General features: G+C 37.7%; 1 protein-coding gene across 3 annotated transcripts in view; it reads right to left on the bottom strand.

Annotated features, from left to right (window-relative positions):
- The window catches only part of Acyp2 (acylphosphatase 2), a 178,057-nt gene that overhangs the window by 109,756 nt on the left and 54,706 nt on the right, over positions 1–13,595 (bottom strand). The window contains exon 4 of one of the 3 annotated variants that reach the window (XM_071601236.1): positions 12,567–12,655. The exons of the other annotated variants lie outside the window; for them this stretch is intronic. Coding sequence (XP_071457337.1) covers positions 12,567–12,655 — 89 coding nt within the window. The remainder of the gene's footprint in view (positions 1–12,566; positions 12,656–13,595) is intronic. 3 annotated transcript variants of the gene reach the window in all.

The following is a 13,595-nucleotide window of genomic DNA, read 5'->3' as shown; positions in this document are numbered from 1 at the left end:
CACAGTGCTCTTTTTAAATCCTCAGTAGATCCTGTGAACCCTGCTTAAAACCCTTCAATGAACAGACAACAGAACCCAGAACAAAATGTGAACTTCTGGCCCAAGGCCTGAACCTTCCCATCCAAACCTCTACCTGGACCTCCTCTTTCTCACAACCCTCCACTCCACCGGCCTTCTAATGGTTCCTAAAGAAATGTGTTCCTGACCCAGGGTCTTTGCTCAGCTAAACCCTCTGTCTAGAATTATTTTACCCCAGATCTTTGTTCTGCAGGCTCCTTCTTGCCATTTGGGTCTCAGCTCACAGATCACCTTGTAGGAAGGCCTTCCATGACCACCTCATCTAAAGCAGGGGGTGTCCTAAGCCCCTCTGTCATACAGCCTTTGCCTTACCTTCTCAGAACTGTCACTGCTATCAGATAATAATTTATTATTTCTTGATTAATTAATTGGTTCTCAAGACTACAAGCTCTTCAAAAATTGGATCTGTGTATATGGCTCACCACTTTTATCAATAAATGGCAGGGGGAAGCCAATGCCCTTGGGGGTATCTAATGGGGGCTGGGAGTCTATGGATAAGTTCCCCAGCTTCTTCCTGACCTAGCAAGTGCGGGAGGGAAATCATACTGGGATGCATTTTTCATGGTTCCTCAGAGACAGTACCCCTGGGGCCTCTGTGGTAACCAGCTCCCAGTTCAATATCAACTGTGTTGGCTTTTCTTCCTGTTTCATTCTCCTCCCTCATTCTGCTTCCCGGGATCACCACCCAAACTGCCCATTCCCAAGACTAAACCTGTAAGCCTCACTTTCCTCATCTGTCAGATGTAAGTTCTCACTATGGTGTCCAGCACACAGTAAAAATTCAACCAATGCTACTTTGTTCATAATACCAAGGTCCAGTTGACACTTAGTTAAACTATGTTGGTATACTTTTACCAACAGACAATTCCAATGAATATCAGGCTATTGTCTAGCATAGTGGCTCTCAACTAGGAATAATTTTGTTCCCCTGGAAACATGTGGCGATGTGTGGAGATAATTTTTGTGACCACACTGGTGGAAGTAAGAGATGTTGCTAAGCTAGGTGTGGTGGCACACACACACCTGTAATCCCAGCGACTCAGGAGGCTAAAGCAGGAAGATTACAAGTTAGAGGCCAACCTCAACAATTCAGCAAGACCCTATCTCAAAATAAAAAATAAAAAAAACAGCTGGAGTTGTGGCTTAGTGGCAAAGCACCCCTGGGTTCAATCAAAAAAAAAAAAAAAAAAGAAAAGAAAGAGAGAGATGTTGCTTTATAAATATCCTACATTGCTCAGGATAAGCCTGATGACACATATTATCCAACCTTAAATGTCAACAGTACCAAGGTTGAGAAACCCTGTGTAGAACAATATCCTGATTATGATATGAGCTTCATAAATATTTATTTAATGTAATTCATCAAACCTTTAAAACTTTTTTAAAAATCACACCAGAAGAAGAAAATTCAGTTTTGGCTGAATGACTGTTCATACTGAATGCCAGAATGGAGCCATATAAATCATATCTCCATGGTTCATTTTGAAAAAAGGAAAGATCTTAAACGTAGGATAAATAGCAAGTCACACCAGCTATATTGCAACTGTAAGGTGAGCTGGAGAACGGAGTCTGGGATCCCTGTGAGTAGAGACTATCATACCATCCATGATCTGCCTATCTCCAGACTTTCTCAAGAGCAAAACAAACCTCGGTGGGTTCAGTTAGTAATTACTTTGGTTTTCTGTGACATAAAGTTAAATCTATTCCTAACACTTGCTTACTTTTACAAACCTCAGTCATAAAAGATAACTATATGTCAAAGGAGATATATAAAATATAATTTCTCAGTTAATTATGGCAAACAAAGAAGTCTAAGAACCTGAGATCTGTGGATTAGTCTGAACCTGGTCTGTGGCTGGTGCTATACTGTGCACTACACTCAGCCTCCCTTACAAAAGCAGCATTTTTAGTTAAAGGAACTAATAAGGCTAACAGAAGAGAAAAACCAACTTATAGGCAGATGCACACCATGTTCTGTGAAGTTAAAACACTGTTGCTAAAATTTATACTAAAAAGAAAAGAGTTAAACAGTTCAGCCACTGCATTTTGGGGATCCCTATTCTGATCTAGATTGGGGTAGCCCCCCAAACAAGCCAAGGCACCTGACATGGTTCTCACCCTATTTCTATTTCCACTTGAATATTCATTATCAGAAAACAAAACACTAGTTTTCACTACTGATGCCAACTCTGAATATACACACTTTTAGTAATATCACAATCACAGCAGATCATTTATTGGGTAGCATTTTTATAAGTTACAAAGGTTTATAAAAGAAGATAATTCATTCCTAATCTAAACAGTTTTCATATCTAATTAGGCTTATCAAACATTACATTTACAAGGAAATTAATTACAAATTGCAAAGCAACAGAAAAAGAAAAGTCAGCAGAATTTCTAAGTAAACTAAATTGAAAAAAAGAACAAAATTAAATGCTAATAACAGTCTATGAAGATGCTGGTACTTGCTGCTCAATAGATATAATACACAGTCTGCTCATTTAGTATCATAATAATTTGGACTTCCTGATAAAAGAAAAAATTGGTAAGCACATTCACAATTGGAATAGCATGTCTCATGTTTGAAAAAACTGGATCAAGCCAAAGCTTTAACTCGATAAAAGTGTGCAGTTAACTTTTCTTTTCCAATTATTGATGTCCTACTTTTTGTAGAATTGACAAAAACCAATTACACAGTGTTCCCAAAAGAAAATGTTGTACTCCTGTGACCTTGGAAACAGACCTCGCTTCCAACTACTAGAAGGGTCTAAGTGGTAGAAATGCTTTGGAGAAAGAAATGACAAATCAATCACTTTACCAAGTCCTTCCACTAAGAATGAATGCAGTAGGTCCTTGCATAAGGAGATATCTTTCTAGAAGTGTTGAGCATCTACCATTTTGTTTCTCTGTGGTTTCCAATTTGTGGTTCTAGAGAAATAACTCATTACTTTTAAATTTGTAAGTCTGTAAATGTAGTATGCTCAAAATGTAATAACAAAATCTTTACATGGTTTAACGAGGATCATTTAGCATTAAAATTAAGAACAGTTTTATTTTCATATAACAGTTCATATAAAAACTATATATATATATATATTTTCATATAAAACTATTCATATAAACTTATTATTTCACTATAATAAGACTAAACTATAAAATTAAATTTTCAAAGGATGAAATTTTAAATGTTCAAGTTTATTTAAATAATTTTATTTAGATATTTGCTATTCATTAACCAAATTTATAATATCTTTGAATAGTAATGATTATTTCAAATACTTTCAAGGATAAACATTTCTTTTTTTAAGACAGAGAGAGAGAGAGAGAGAATTTTTCAATATTTATTTTTTTTTTAGTTCTTGGTGGACACAACATCTTTATTTTATTTTTATGTGGTGCTGAGGATCGAACCCAGTGCACTGCGCATGCCAGGCGAGCACGTTACCGCTTGAGCCACATCCCCAGCCCCAAGGATAAACATTTCTCTATCAAATTTCTGCAATTACTTTATATTTTTATAAAAATGTATTCAATTTGAATAGAATTACATTTTTTAATATTTTATGTCATTACTGTGAACACAACAAAATTAAATAAATATATTGATTATAATAATAAAATTAGTCATTTTGCCAAAATGAAAGGAAAATAAATTTTATAAACTATGATTCACACATTATTTTATAATGCCACTCATTCCAAAATGCTGACAAGTCATCAGAACACACCAACGTGCATAGTTATTAAAATTAATCATGCTACATTGCTATGGTTTAGATATGTGTTATCCCCCAAAAGATCATGTGTGAGACAATGCAAGAAGGTTTAGAGGTGCAATGATTAGAGTATGAGAGCCTTAGCCCAATCAGTGAATTAATCTCCTGATAGGGATTAACTGGGTGGTAACTATAAGCAAGTAGGTTACGCTGAAAGAGGGGATCCCTGGCAGTAGTATGTCTTTGGATATATATTTTGTCCTTGTTGAGAGGAGCTCTGTTTTCTGATCACCATGTGAGCCATTTCCCTCTACCACACTCTTCCACCATGATGTCCTGCCTCACCTTGAGCTCCAAAGAATGGAGCCAGCTGTCTATGGACTGCGACCTCTGAAACCATGAGACCTCAAATAAACTTTTCCTCCTTCAAAATTGTTCTTCTCAGGTCTTTTAGTCACAGCAGCAAAAACGCTGACTGAAGCATAGACATTGGGTTGGGGATGTGGCTCAAGTGGTAGCGCGCTCGCCTGGCATGCGTGAGGCACTGGGTTCGATCCTCACTACCATATAAAATAAAGATATTGTGTCCACCTAAAAAAACTAAAAAATATTTTTAAAAAACCATATATGTTACTAACTTACAGTCATAGAAACCACAGCTTTCTGCATTTTCAGCTTTGGTGCCATGGAAGGGTTATTTATCAAGGCAGGCGTATAAGACATATTTCATTTAATAACCTATCAGCTTAACTTAAAAGTTAATTTTTTTAAAAAAAGTCAATATTTAAATATAAGGTTGGTGGGCCTCCATTTATGAACTCAACCAGCCTCTACAGTTGTTAGGGATGTACCAGGTCTGGGGTTATATGTGGCTTTATTCGTGGCTGATCTACAGAACAAGGGATATCAGAGTAAGGTGGTTATTGACCATCCAATCATATCCCAGCCCAGCAACTCTTGTAGGAAGCAGGCTTCATTCTCCCAATGTTTCTTATTCATTCTGCCTAAAGTACATGCTCATCAGATTATCATGGCACCCAGGGACTCTGGGGCCATGACCAGATGAACACCATATCATATTTACTCCTGTATCTGGGAGTTGGTATAGTGGCCAGTAAAGTCAAATCCATCTCATTGGAACACAAAGCAGCTACTGAATTGTGCAAATTTATCTTATTTGTTGAATTCCTATTAGTCCTACTTGTTTTTCTGTTGATTTTTTGTGTGTGGGTGGAGGGGGGACTCCTAAGTAGTCAATGATATAAAATGCCAAGAGGGATAATCCTTTCTCCTACTTTATAATGTGTATTCCTTCCTTGGCTTTTTTATTGTACTGTCTTGGACTCTCCAAACAATAGTGGTGATGGCAGATACTCATTTTATTCCTAGCCTGAGTTGGATTTGCCTTTAGCAGTGCATTATTAAATATTGTGGCTTCATATTGGCTTAATACTGATATTCCTTATTATTTTCCACATGAGATCTTTCCAGAGCTAGGTAGCCTGGTCTTCCCAGGCAAGTTTTGGAGAAGCTGAGTCCACACCAACGTGGGCACTACCACTAAAGAAAACAATAAGCCAGGGGGAGGGGTGACTTGCACCTTGTTAAACCAACTGTTCTAAATTCAGTCACTTCAAGTTGTGTCTTTGTATGATTAAACCTTGTTTGCGGGGCATGTTGACGCATCCTGTAATCCCAGCGGCTCGGGAGGCTGAGGCAGGAAGATTACAAGTTCAAAGCCAGCCTCAGCAACCTAGCAAGGTCCTAAGCAACTCAGTAAGACCCTGTCTAAAAATAAAACATAAAAAGGATTGGGGATGTAGCTCAGTGGTTAAGCATCCCTGAGTTCAATCCCTGGTACAAAAAACAAACAAAAAACCCTACTCTGCTCCTTCCAGTCTGAGACAATCTAGAAATGAGACTGTCCTGGCAACAAATGGTCAGAAATTTTATCTTCTATTTTTTTGTTTCCCTTGTTACTTTTAGGGAGGGATTATAGAAGTTTATGAGAAGCACATAAATTAGCACTTAGGGTTTTATAAGAGAGGGTCCATCAGATTTTAAGATTCATGACCTATGTTTTAAATACTTTTTACGTGTTTATTTTATTTCACAATTTTAAAAACGTTCAACACAAAAATGTGTATTCCAGTGGGGTGAAAAGTCAATACTAGTGTTAGGAGGAACAGTGGTAAAATATGGCTTTGAGTGTCACAGCTAAATAAGATCAATAAGGAAACTCTGGCAAGGCAGAGACAGTGTCTATTTTATTCACTGTTATAGCACCAGAGACAGGCACATGGTAAGTGCTCAATAAATATTTGATGAATTAAATTGATTCAAAGATGTACAGACATAACAGTTTCCTGATATTAGGTAAATGGAGAATGAGTTTTACCAAATTCAGATCATATATGATTTTAAAAGAGATTAACAGGAAATTAATATTATTTAGAACCTATCAGAAAGTAATGCTTAAAATGTTAGGGTTTTCTCTGACTGAATTCCACAACTATTGTAAGTAATAGAGATTATTATGTTCTTAATGTTTTTATTATATTATTTTCAACCTGTCACTATATTCAGAAAGGTTAAGAAACTTGCACAGGGCTGGGTATGGTGGCACACACCTGTAATCCCAGTGTCTTGGGAGGCTAAATCAGGAGGATCATGAATTCAAAGCCAGCCTCAGTAACAGAGAGGCACTAAGCAACTCAGTGAGACCCTGTCTCTAAATAAAAATACAAAAAAGGGCTGGGGATGTGCCTCAGTGGTCAAGTGCCCCTCAGTTCAATCCCCAATACCAAAGAAAAACAGAAACTTCCACAAAGTCATGAAGCTGAACTACTAGTTATCTCCCACCCCTCAAACATGTAACCAACCCCAGGCCCAATAAAATGAATATTTATCCCTGACCATGCCATCTGAAGTCTGCCCCATATACTCTCATTCATGATATCATTTATTTCCTTCTAGGACTTGAAACAATTCATAATTATCTTGTTTATTTGTTTACTTGTTAATTATGTGAGTCCTCTGACAGAGGAGTGCTAAGAGAAGGTGATTTTTCAGGTTATTTTTAATAGCCATATCCTGGTGCTTTGAATGTGGTAGTTCTCAATAAATAGTTATTGAATGGATGAGCACATTGACTCAAATCCTTCCTCTAATACTAGAAGGAGGTTAATCTAAGAAAGGAGAGCTGTTCTTATCTGTTTGTGTCCCCCCAAAATTCATATGTTGAAACCCAATCCCCAATGTGAAGTATTTGTAGGTGGGATATTTGGAGGTGATTAAGAAAAGATGGTAGAGCACTAGTGAATGGGATTGGTGCCCTTTGAAAATAAGCCCTGGAGAGCTTCATTTCCTCTTCTAACGGGAAGACACAGTAAGAAGACAGCTGTCCATAAAAACAGAAGAAGCAGGTTTCACCAGACTATGCATTTACTAGCACCTTGATGTTGGGCTTCCCAGCCTCCAGAATTGTGAGAATTACATTTCTGTTGTTTACAGCCACCCAGCCCATAGCACTTTATTACAGCAGCCAAACAAATATAAGACCTTACCAAGGGTCATTGAATAAGGGAGCTATTTCCATTCTCAATTCTCTTTCCTCAAAAAACCTACAATTCTCATGTGTTTTGGATTATGGTGCTATTCTTACGCAAGCTACATGGTGATCAAACTATATTCTCTCTTAAATCCTCTCTAATAAATGCTTTGTATTTTTCCTAGAATTACAAGCACACAGAAATATGAAAGGGTCACCAAGTACGTTATGCAGCATCCAAACACAGCCTCACCCAGAAAATAAAAAAGACCTTGGATTCAAGTGAAAGTGTGTTTATACCAGTTAGTTCCGTTGTTTTAAGAGCCTAGAACTTCAGACCTTAAAGTGGTGAGCTTTGGGCACAACCTTGCTTTATTCTGCAGAAGCTCCCGAGTGCAGCCATCCAACTATCTTGAAAACATATTTCCTTAGTCATTGTAAACACTACACAAAAGAAATCCGATGAAATAGAGTAAATCTCTTGTCGCTATTAAATAAACAATTCAAGGTACATGGTCTACTCATAATACAACAGTCATTTTTAAAATGTGTTTATTGGTAGTTTTTAATGGCATAATAAATGTTTTGATATGTTATGATAAAAATCAGTGTAAAATTTTATATACACTTCAATAATGGGGAATTAGCTCTAGAAATACTGGTTAAGTCTACATGACAGAATTGTATGTGGCCAATGAAAATCATGTTTTCAAAGAATTCTTGGGAAGTAGGGAAATGTTTTCAGTTCATCTTTGTATCTGTCATGGTTCTGTCAGGACATAGATGGTACATTCACACAAGGTGATTGAGAAGAGTGACTGTTTGCAAAGGTGCAGGCAATTGGATAAAGGAAAACAAGGAGAGACAGTGAAGCATCCCAGGGCTAGTCACACTGGGGAGTCACTCCTAGGCCTGAAAGGGGAGGGAGGAAACAATTCACTGAGCAAAACACAGCACGCCTAGCTGTACAGCGGGCTCATGGCAGGAGCTGTGGACTTAGAAGAAAAATACCTCTTTCAACCCACGGTCTGGCAAACATGATGGGAAACAAACACCTCAGTCTTTCTATGATCTCCTGTCAGTCCCTTCTATAGGTGGCATCCAACCAGTAGACAGAGGGCAAGGAAACTCACTGATGTAGTTCACAGAGGTGAGCCACCCCAACAGAGCTGGGTAGAGAGGGGTGGAGTGTGGATCTGGAGGGACACCTGGAGAATACCCAGTACAACATTCAGTGAAAAACACAGTGATGTACTATAATCTAATTTGTTAATATACATAGGACATAGGTCAAGTCTCATGGCTCATCTCAGAGCCAGAAATTTCAATGTGGGAGACTTGTTATGGAATGCCCTTGGGAACAGTGTGGTGGGTGGAGAGAGAAGCAGGATTGCCAGAGGGAGAGGGTAAAGTAATGTGGTTGCAACAGAGGCCTTAAATACCATTCATGCTTGGGGATCTAGAGTTGGGATGGCCTTTCAGAGTTATACCAATGGAAGCAAGGAGGTGGGGCTTTATACCCCCTCAACAATGGGTTATTGGATGCAGGCTTCCTCCATGAGACCAAAAGTAATACCTAGATAGAGCCATTATCAGCCAACACTGCTGGCACTGGGGGACCGAGCGTGTCATTCTGAAGGAGTGTCTGGGGGACACACCACAATATCCACTAGGATGGCAGTTAACAATGGTTGACTCTGGGAGACAGAATTGTGGAAAAGTCTTTTCCAGCTTTTGTTTCTTTATTTATACTTCTCTGTTCCAAATGTTGTAGAACAAATATTATATTAGGATACAGAGCAATTAAGATGTTGTAACAGAGAGACTTAAATGATGGCTTAAATAAATTGGAGTTTATTTCTCTGTCCTGCAAAAGTTCAAACTAGCAGTCTTCCCCCAGCATGATAGCTCACCTACTATTAGGGACTTGGCCCTTTACATCTGGTTCTTCTGCCACCCTCAGTGTACAACTTCCATCTATTGGTTCAAGATGGCGGTTGCAAATCTTGTCTTCATATCCAAATTTCAGCAGGAAGTAGGGAAAACAATGGTAGAGAGCATGCCCTTTGCTTTCAAGGGCACAGTCCAAACAGTATACCCATTAATTCACTCATTCATGTTCCATTGGCCAGAATTATTTATGTAGCCATGCAAATTTCAAAGACACTAAAAAATATATAGTTTTTATGCTAGAGGGATTTCTTAGTCAATTGAGGCTAATATAACAAAATACTTGAGACTGGTGGTTTATAAACAACAGAAATGTATTGCTCATAGTTCTGGAGGTTAGGAATTCTAAGATCAAGGTGTCAATTGATTCAAAGTCTAGTAGGGGCCTGTTTCTCATAAATGGTGCCTTCATAAAAATAAATAAACAAAGATATTGTATCCATCTACAACTAAAAAAATTGAAATAAAAAAGATTTTAAAAAAAGGAGGGATTAGAGTTGTTCTTTTTTGGTAATCTTCACATTCCTGGTAGACTTAGAACAAATCATTCTCTTCCCTTGTGATTCCCACTGGAATGTAGATGTAAATGACCAAAGGTCGGTGTCCACAGAAGAGTATAAGAAATGAAGTCAGAGCATAGACCATTATTATGATGTCCATTAATACTTCAGTTTAATCAGTATGATCAGGGATAGTCAGATAACTTTCTATCAAGAAACATCATCCAGAGGGGTCAGCTAACATTATATTTTTTTAGACACATTCAAAAAGAGCATCAACAAATCCTTCTGCCACCCAGATCAATAATTCATTGTTAATTAGCATACTTCCTTGTCAAAAGTGGGTTTTAATTGGTTATTTAGTGACTTTTTAATTGGCATGACAAATGTTCTAAACAAATTATTGTTGGTGGAATTAAAGGTCTTTGAGATATGTAGATTGGCTCAAATGATTTAAACACTTCCCAGTCCTTGCACAAACATTACATGAGAATCCAATGATGCTTATGCATCACCATTAGATACAACATCAGAGATTTTAGTCTCTAATTATTCCCATAGCCAGCTCTTGGTTTCACAGGAGTTCTGACTACAGGATCCTGCCTCTAGAATGTCATGTCTGCTTTCAATGTATTTTGTATGCATTCAATTCATAGCATGCATCATGTATCTCCTCCAAAATTCAGGTGTTGAAACTTAATAGCTAATGTGATGGCATTAAGAGGTGGGGCCATTAAAAGGCAATTAGACCATAAGGACTTCTCCCTCATTAGTGGGATTAAGGTTTTTTAGAAGAAACTTGCTCTTGCCCGTCCACTTTCTCATATATGAGGATACAGTGTTCCCTTCCTCCAGAAGACATAGCAACAAGGAGTCATCTTGGAAGCAGAGAGCAAGCCTCAGGAAACAACAGAATTTGCTAGGCCAGCCTCTAGATCTTGACATTCCGACATCCAGAACTGTGAGAAAACAAATTTCTATCCTTCATAAATTTCTCAGTCTCAGATATTTTGTTACAGCAGCACAAGTAGACTATAACAATGACTCAAAGCACATACAAGAAAACAGTACTGGGACCTCACTGGATTTTCAGAAATTCTGAATGAATTGCTTTGGGTCACTTGATAATCAATGTTTGATTAATGAATACCCTGTCTTTGTACCTGAATTTTGCCTGAACCCTGCTTTTATTATTATCTGGTAGCTATTTTGTGAGAGAGCAGCTAACCATGCCACCACAAATTCCATTGACAGCTATTATTATTCACCCAAAAGAATCTAAAAGTTATGCATATTTGACTCAACTTAGGCTCAGTTTGCCACACATACTCTTTGATAGAGAATATCAAAAGAGAGGATATGATTCTTATTCTTCCAGAACATTCTATTTATTTAGGATTAATTTAGAGGAATATTCTCTCACTCTACTTTCAGGATTAAATGTATTAATTTCTTCATGTGAAAATTCCTTCCTTTCCCTTTTTGATCAACTCATTCATTATAATAATAATTGCAATAAGTGCTAGCCAATGTTCTTCCTCAGGGGTCAGCAAATCTAGCTTGCCACCTCTTTTTGCATATCCTGTGAGCTAAGAACAGTTTTTACATATTTAAATGGTTAGACAAAAATCAAAAGAACAATATTCATGACCTGAAGATTATAGGAAATTCAGATGTCAGAATCCACAAAGAAAGGAACACAGTTTGATTCATGGGTTTACATACTGCCTGTGGCGGCACTGAGACGACAAGGACAGAGTCGAGTAGCTGCAACAGAAACTCTTTGGCCCGTGAAGCCTAAACTATTTGTCATCTGGCCCCTTACAGAAAATGGTTTAATTTTTCTCTTGATGATGGGGATCAATCTTAAGCAAGTCAGGGTATAGGTCCAATTCTTACAGAGCTTAGATTCTGGGAGGAAATAAACAATAAACAAATAAATATAAAAAAAAATAAAATAAAATACAGATTGATTTAAAAAAAATAATAAATATAAAAATATTTAATGATAACAATTACTATGGTGAAAATAAAAGTGAAGTGACAGGGAGTAACACCAGCAAGGTCCTCTCTTAGGGAAGTGATATGGGACAAGAAGGAGACAGTCATGTGAAGATGGGTAAGAATGTTCCAGGTAAAGTCCCTAAGAACACCCTACACTTGGAGTGTTAGTGGCACAAAAAGACAGTCATGGGGAGCACTTTCCCCATGCCCCTACAGTTTGCTAGGCACAATAAGAATCTTTCTGGAACTCGGCAACAGCAACTAAAGAGTCATTTATTACCACTTGGTCTTCCGGACACAGTGGTGCACGCCTGTAATAATCCCGAGGCTGACACAGAAGGATCGTGCGTTCAAAGTCAGCCTCAGCCAAAGGGAAACGCTAAGCAACTCAGTGAGACCCTGTCTCTAAAATAAAATACAAAATGGGGCTGGGGATGTGGCTCAGTAGTCAAGTGCCCCTGAGTTCAATCCCTGGTACCATAAATAAATAAATAAATAAATAACCACTTGATCAATGTAAAAGCATCAAAAGGAAAAACAGGCTGAGGGACTGAGATATTTCCCTTGGTTCATACTCCCCAGAAAAGGAAGCAACTAATTTGAAAAATTCCTATTTCCTTCCACTTTTCATCTCTAAAGCATCTAAGAAAAGATGTAACTGAATGGAAATCAGTTAGGTAACATGTATACCTTGTAACACACAAGGTCCATGAGCTACAAACTGTAGGGCCCAGGCAGCAAGAGATTGCTGAAGTTTAATTTCCCTACCTCCTCTTCTTCCACTCAACTGAACGCAGCTCCTCCTCCAGGTGTGAGGCCAAGTTTGTCTCTGTACCCATTCCCTGTCAGGGGTTACACTGTGAAAGAATTGTCAGAGTGGTGATGATTTGGGGAGGAGGAAATTCAATCCAGGCTATTACTTTAGTTGCTAATATGTTCACAAATAAAGCTCATGATCACACTAAACAACCTCAATTTTAAAAGTTCTGCCTAACGCACTGACTTTTGTGTTAGCCCTTTGCAAGCATTTATATATAGATTTTTAATGACCATGGTTGGAGGGAACATGAATTTTTAAAACCAATATTCCAATTACTAGAGACAAAGAACCCCACCCCTTTTTAAAGAAAAACAAGCCTTTCAAAAGAGGGAAGAGAAATGTAATTAGAAATGTATCAAGGACTTAAAAGCTGTTTTTAACTCCTTTCCTAAGAAACCAAAAATAGAATTGACAAGTACAACTTCCAAAGCAGCTTAGATCTCCTTACTCTATTATTAAAATTTCCAGTTCAAAGTTTTTAGAGTCACTAATTTACAGGGTGAAAAAAAAAAACGGAAAAGCACTTATTTGAAAAGAAATTAAGTCCCTTCAGTTAATTTGGTTTATAATGCTAGTGAAAATTGACCTTCATGAACAGAGAAAATGCCATGGTTGCTCTTAAGTAGGTCAATAAGATACTTAGCAACCAATGCCACCCTGTGATTTTTTTTTAAAGAGAGAGAGAGAGAAGAGAGAATTTTTAATATTTTTTTTTATTTTTTAGTTATTAGCGGACACAACATCTTTGTTTGTATGTGGTGCTGAGGATCGAACCCGGGCCACACGCATGCCAGGTGAGCGCGCTACCGCTTGAGCCACATCCCCAGTCCAACACCCTGTGATTTTTGACACCCAGAAAGGTGGCAGAATAGAAATAAATAATAAATTTGTGAACATAACTATTCTTTAGTTGGCTAAATTTGCTTAATAAAGGGGGTAAATATTTGGTTATCAGGAATTAAAATTCTCTGTAGGTA

Source organism: Marmota flaviventris, chromosome 14 (assembly GCF_047511675.1).
Source record: "Marmota flaviventris isolate mMarFla1 chromosome 14, mMarFla1.hap1, whole genome shotgun sequence".
NCBI lineage: Eukaryota > Metazoa > Chordata > Mammalia > Rodentia > Sciuridae > Marmota > Marmota flaviventris.
The sequence above is the reverse complement of the archived record's forward strand: the minus strand, read 5'-3'. Positions and strand labels throughout refer to the sequence as shown.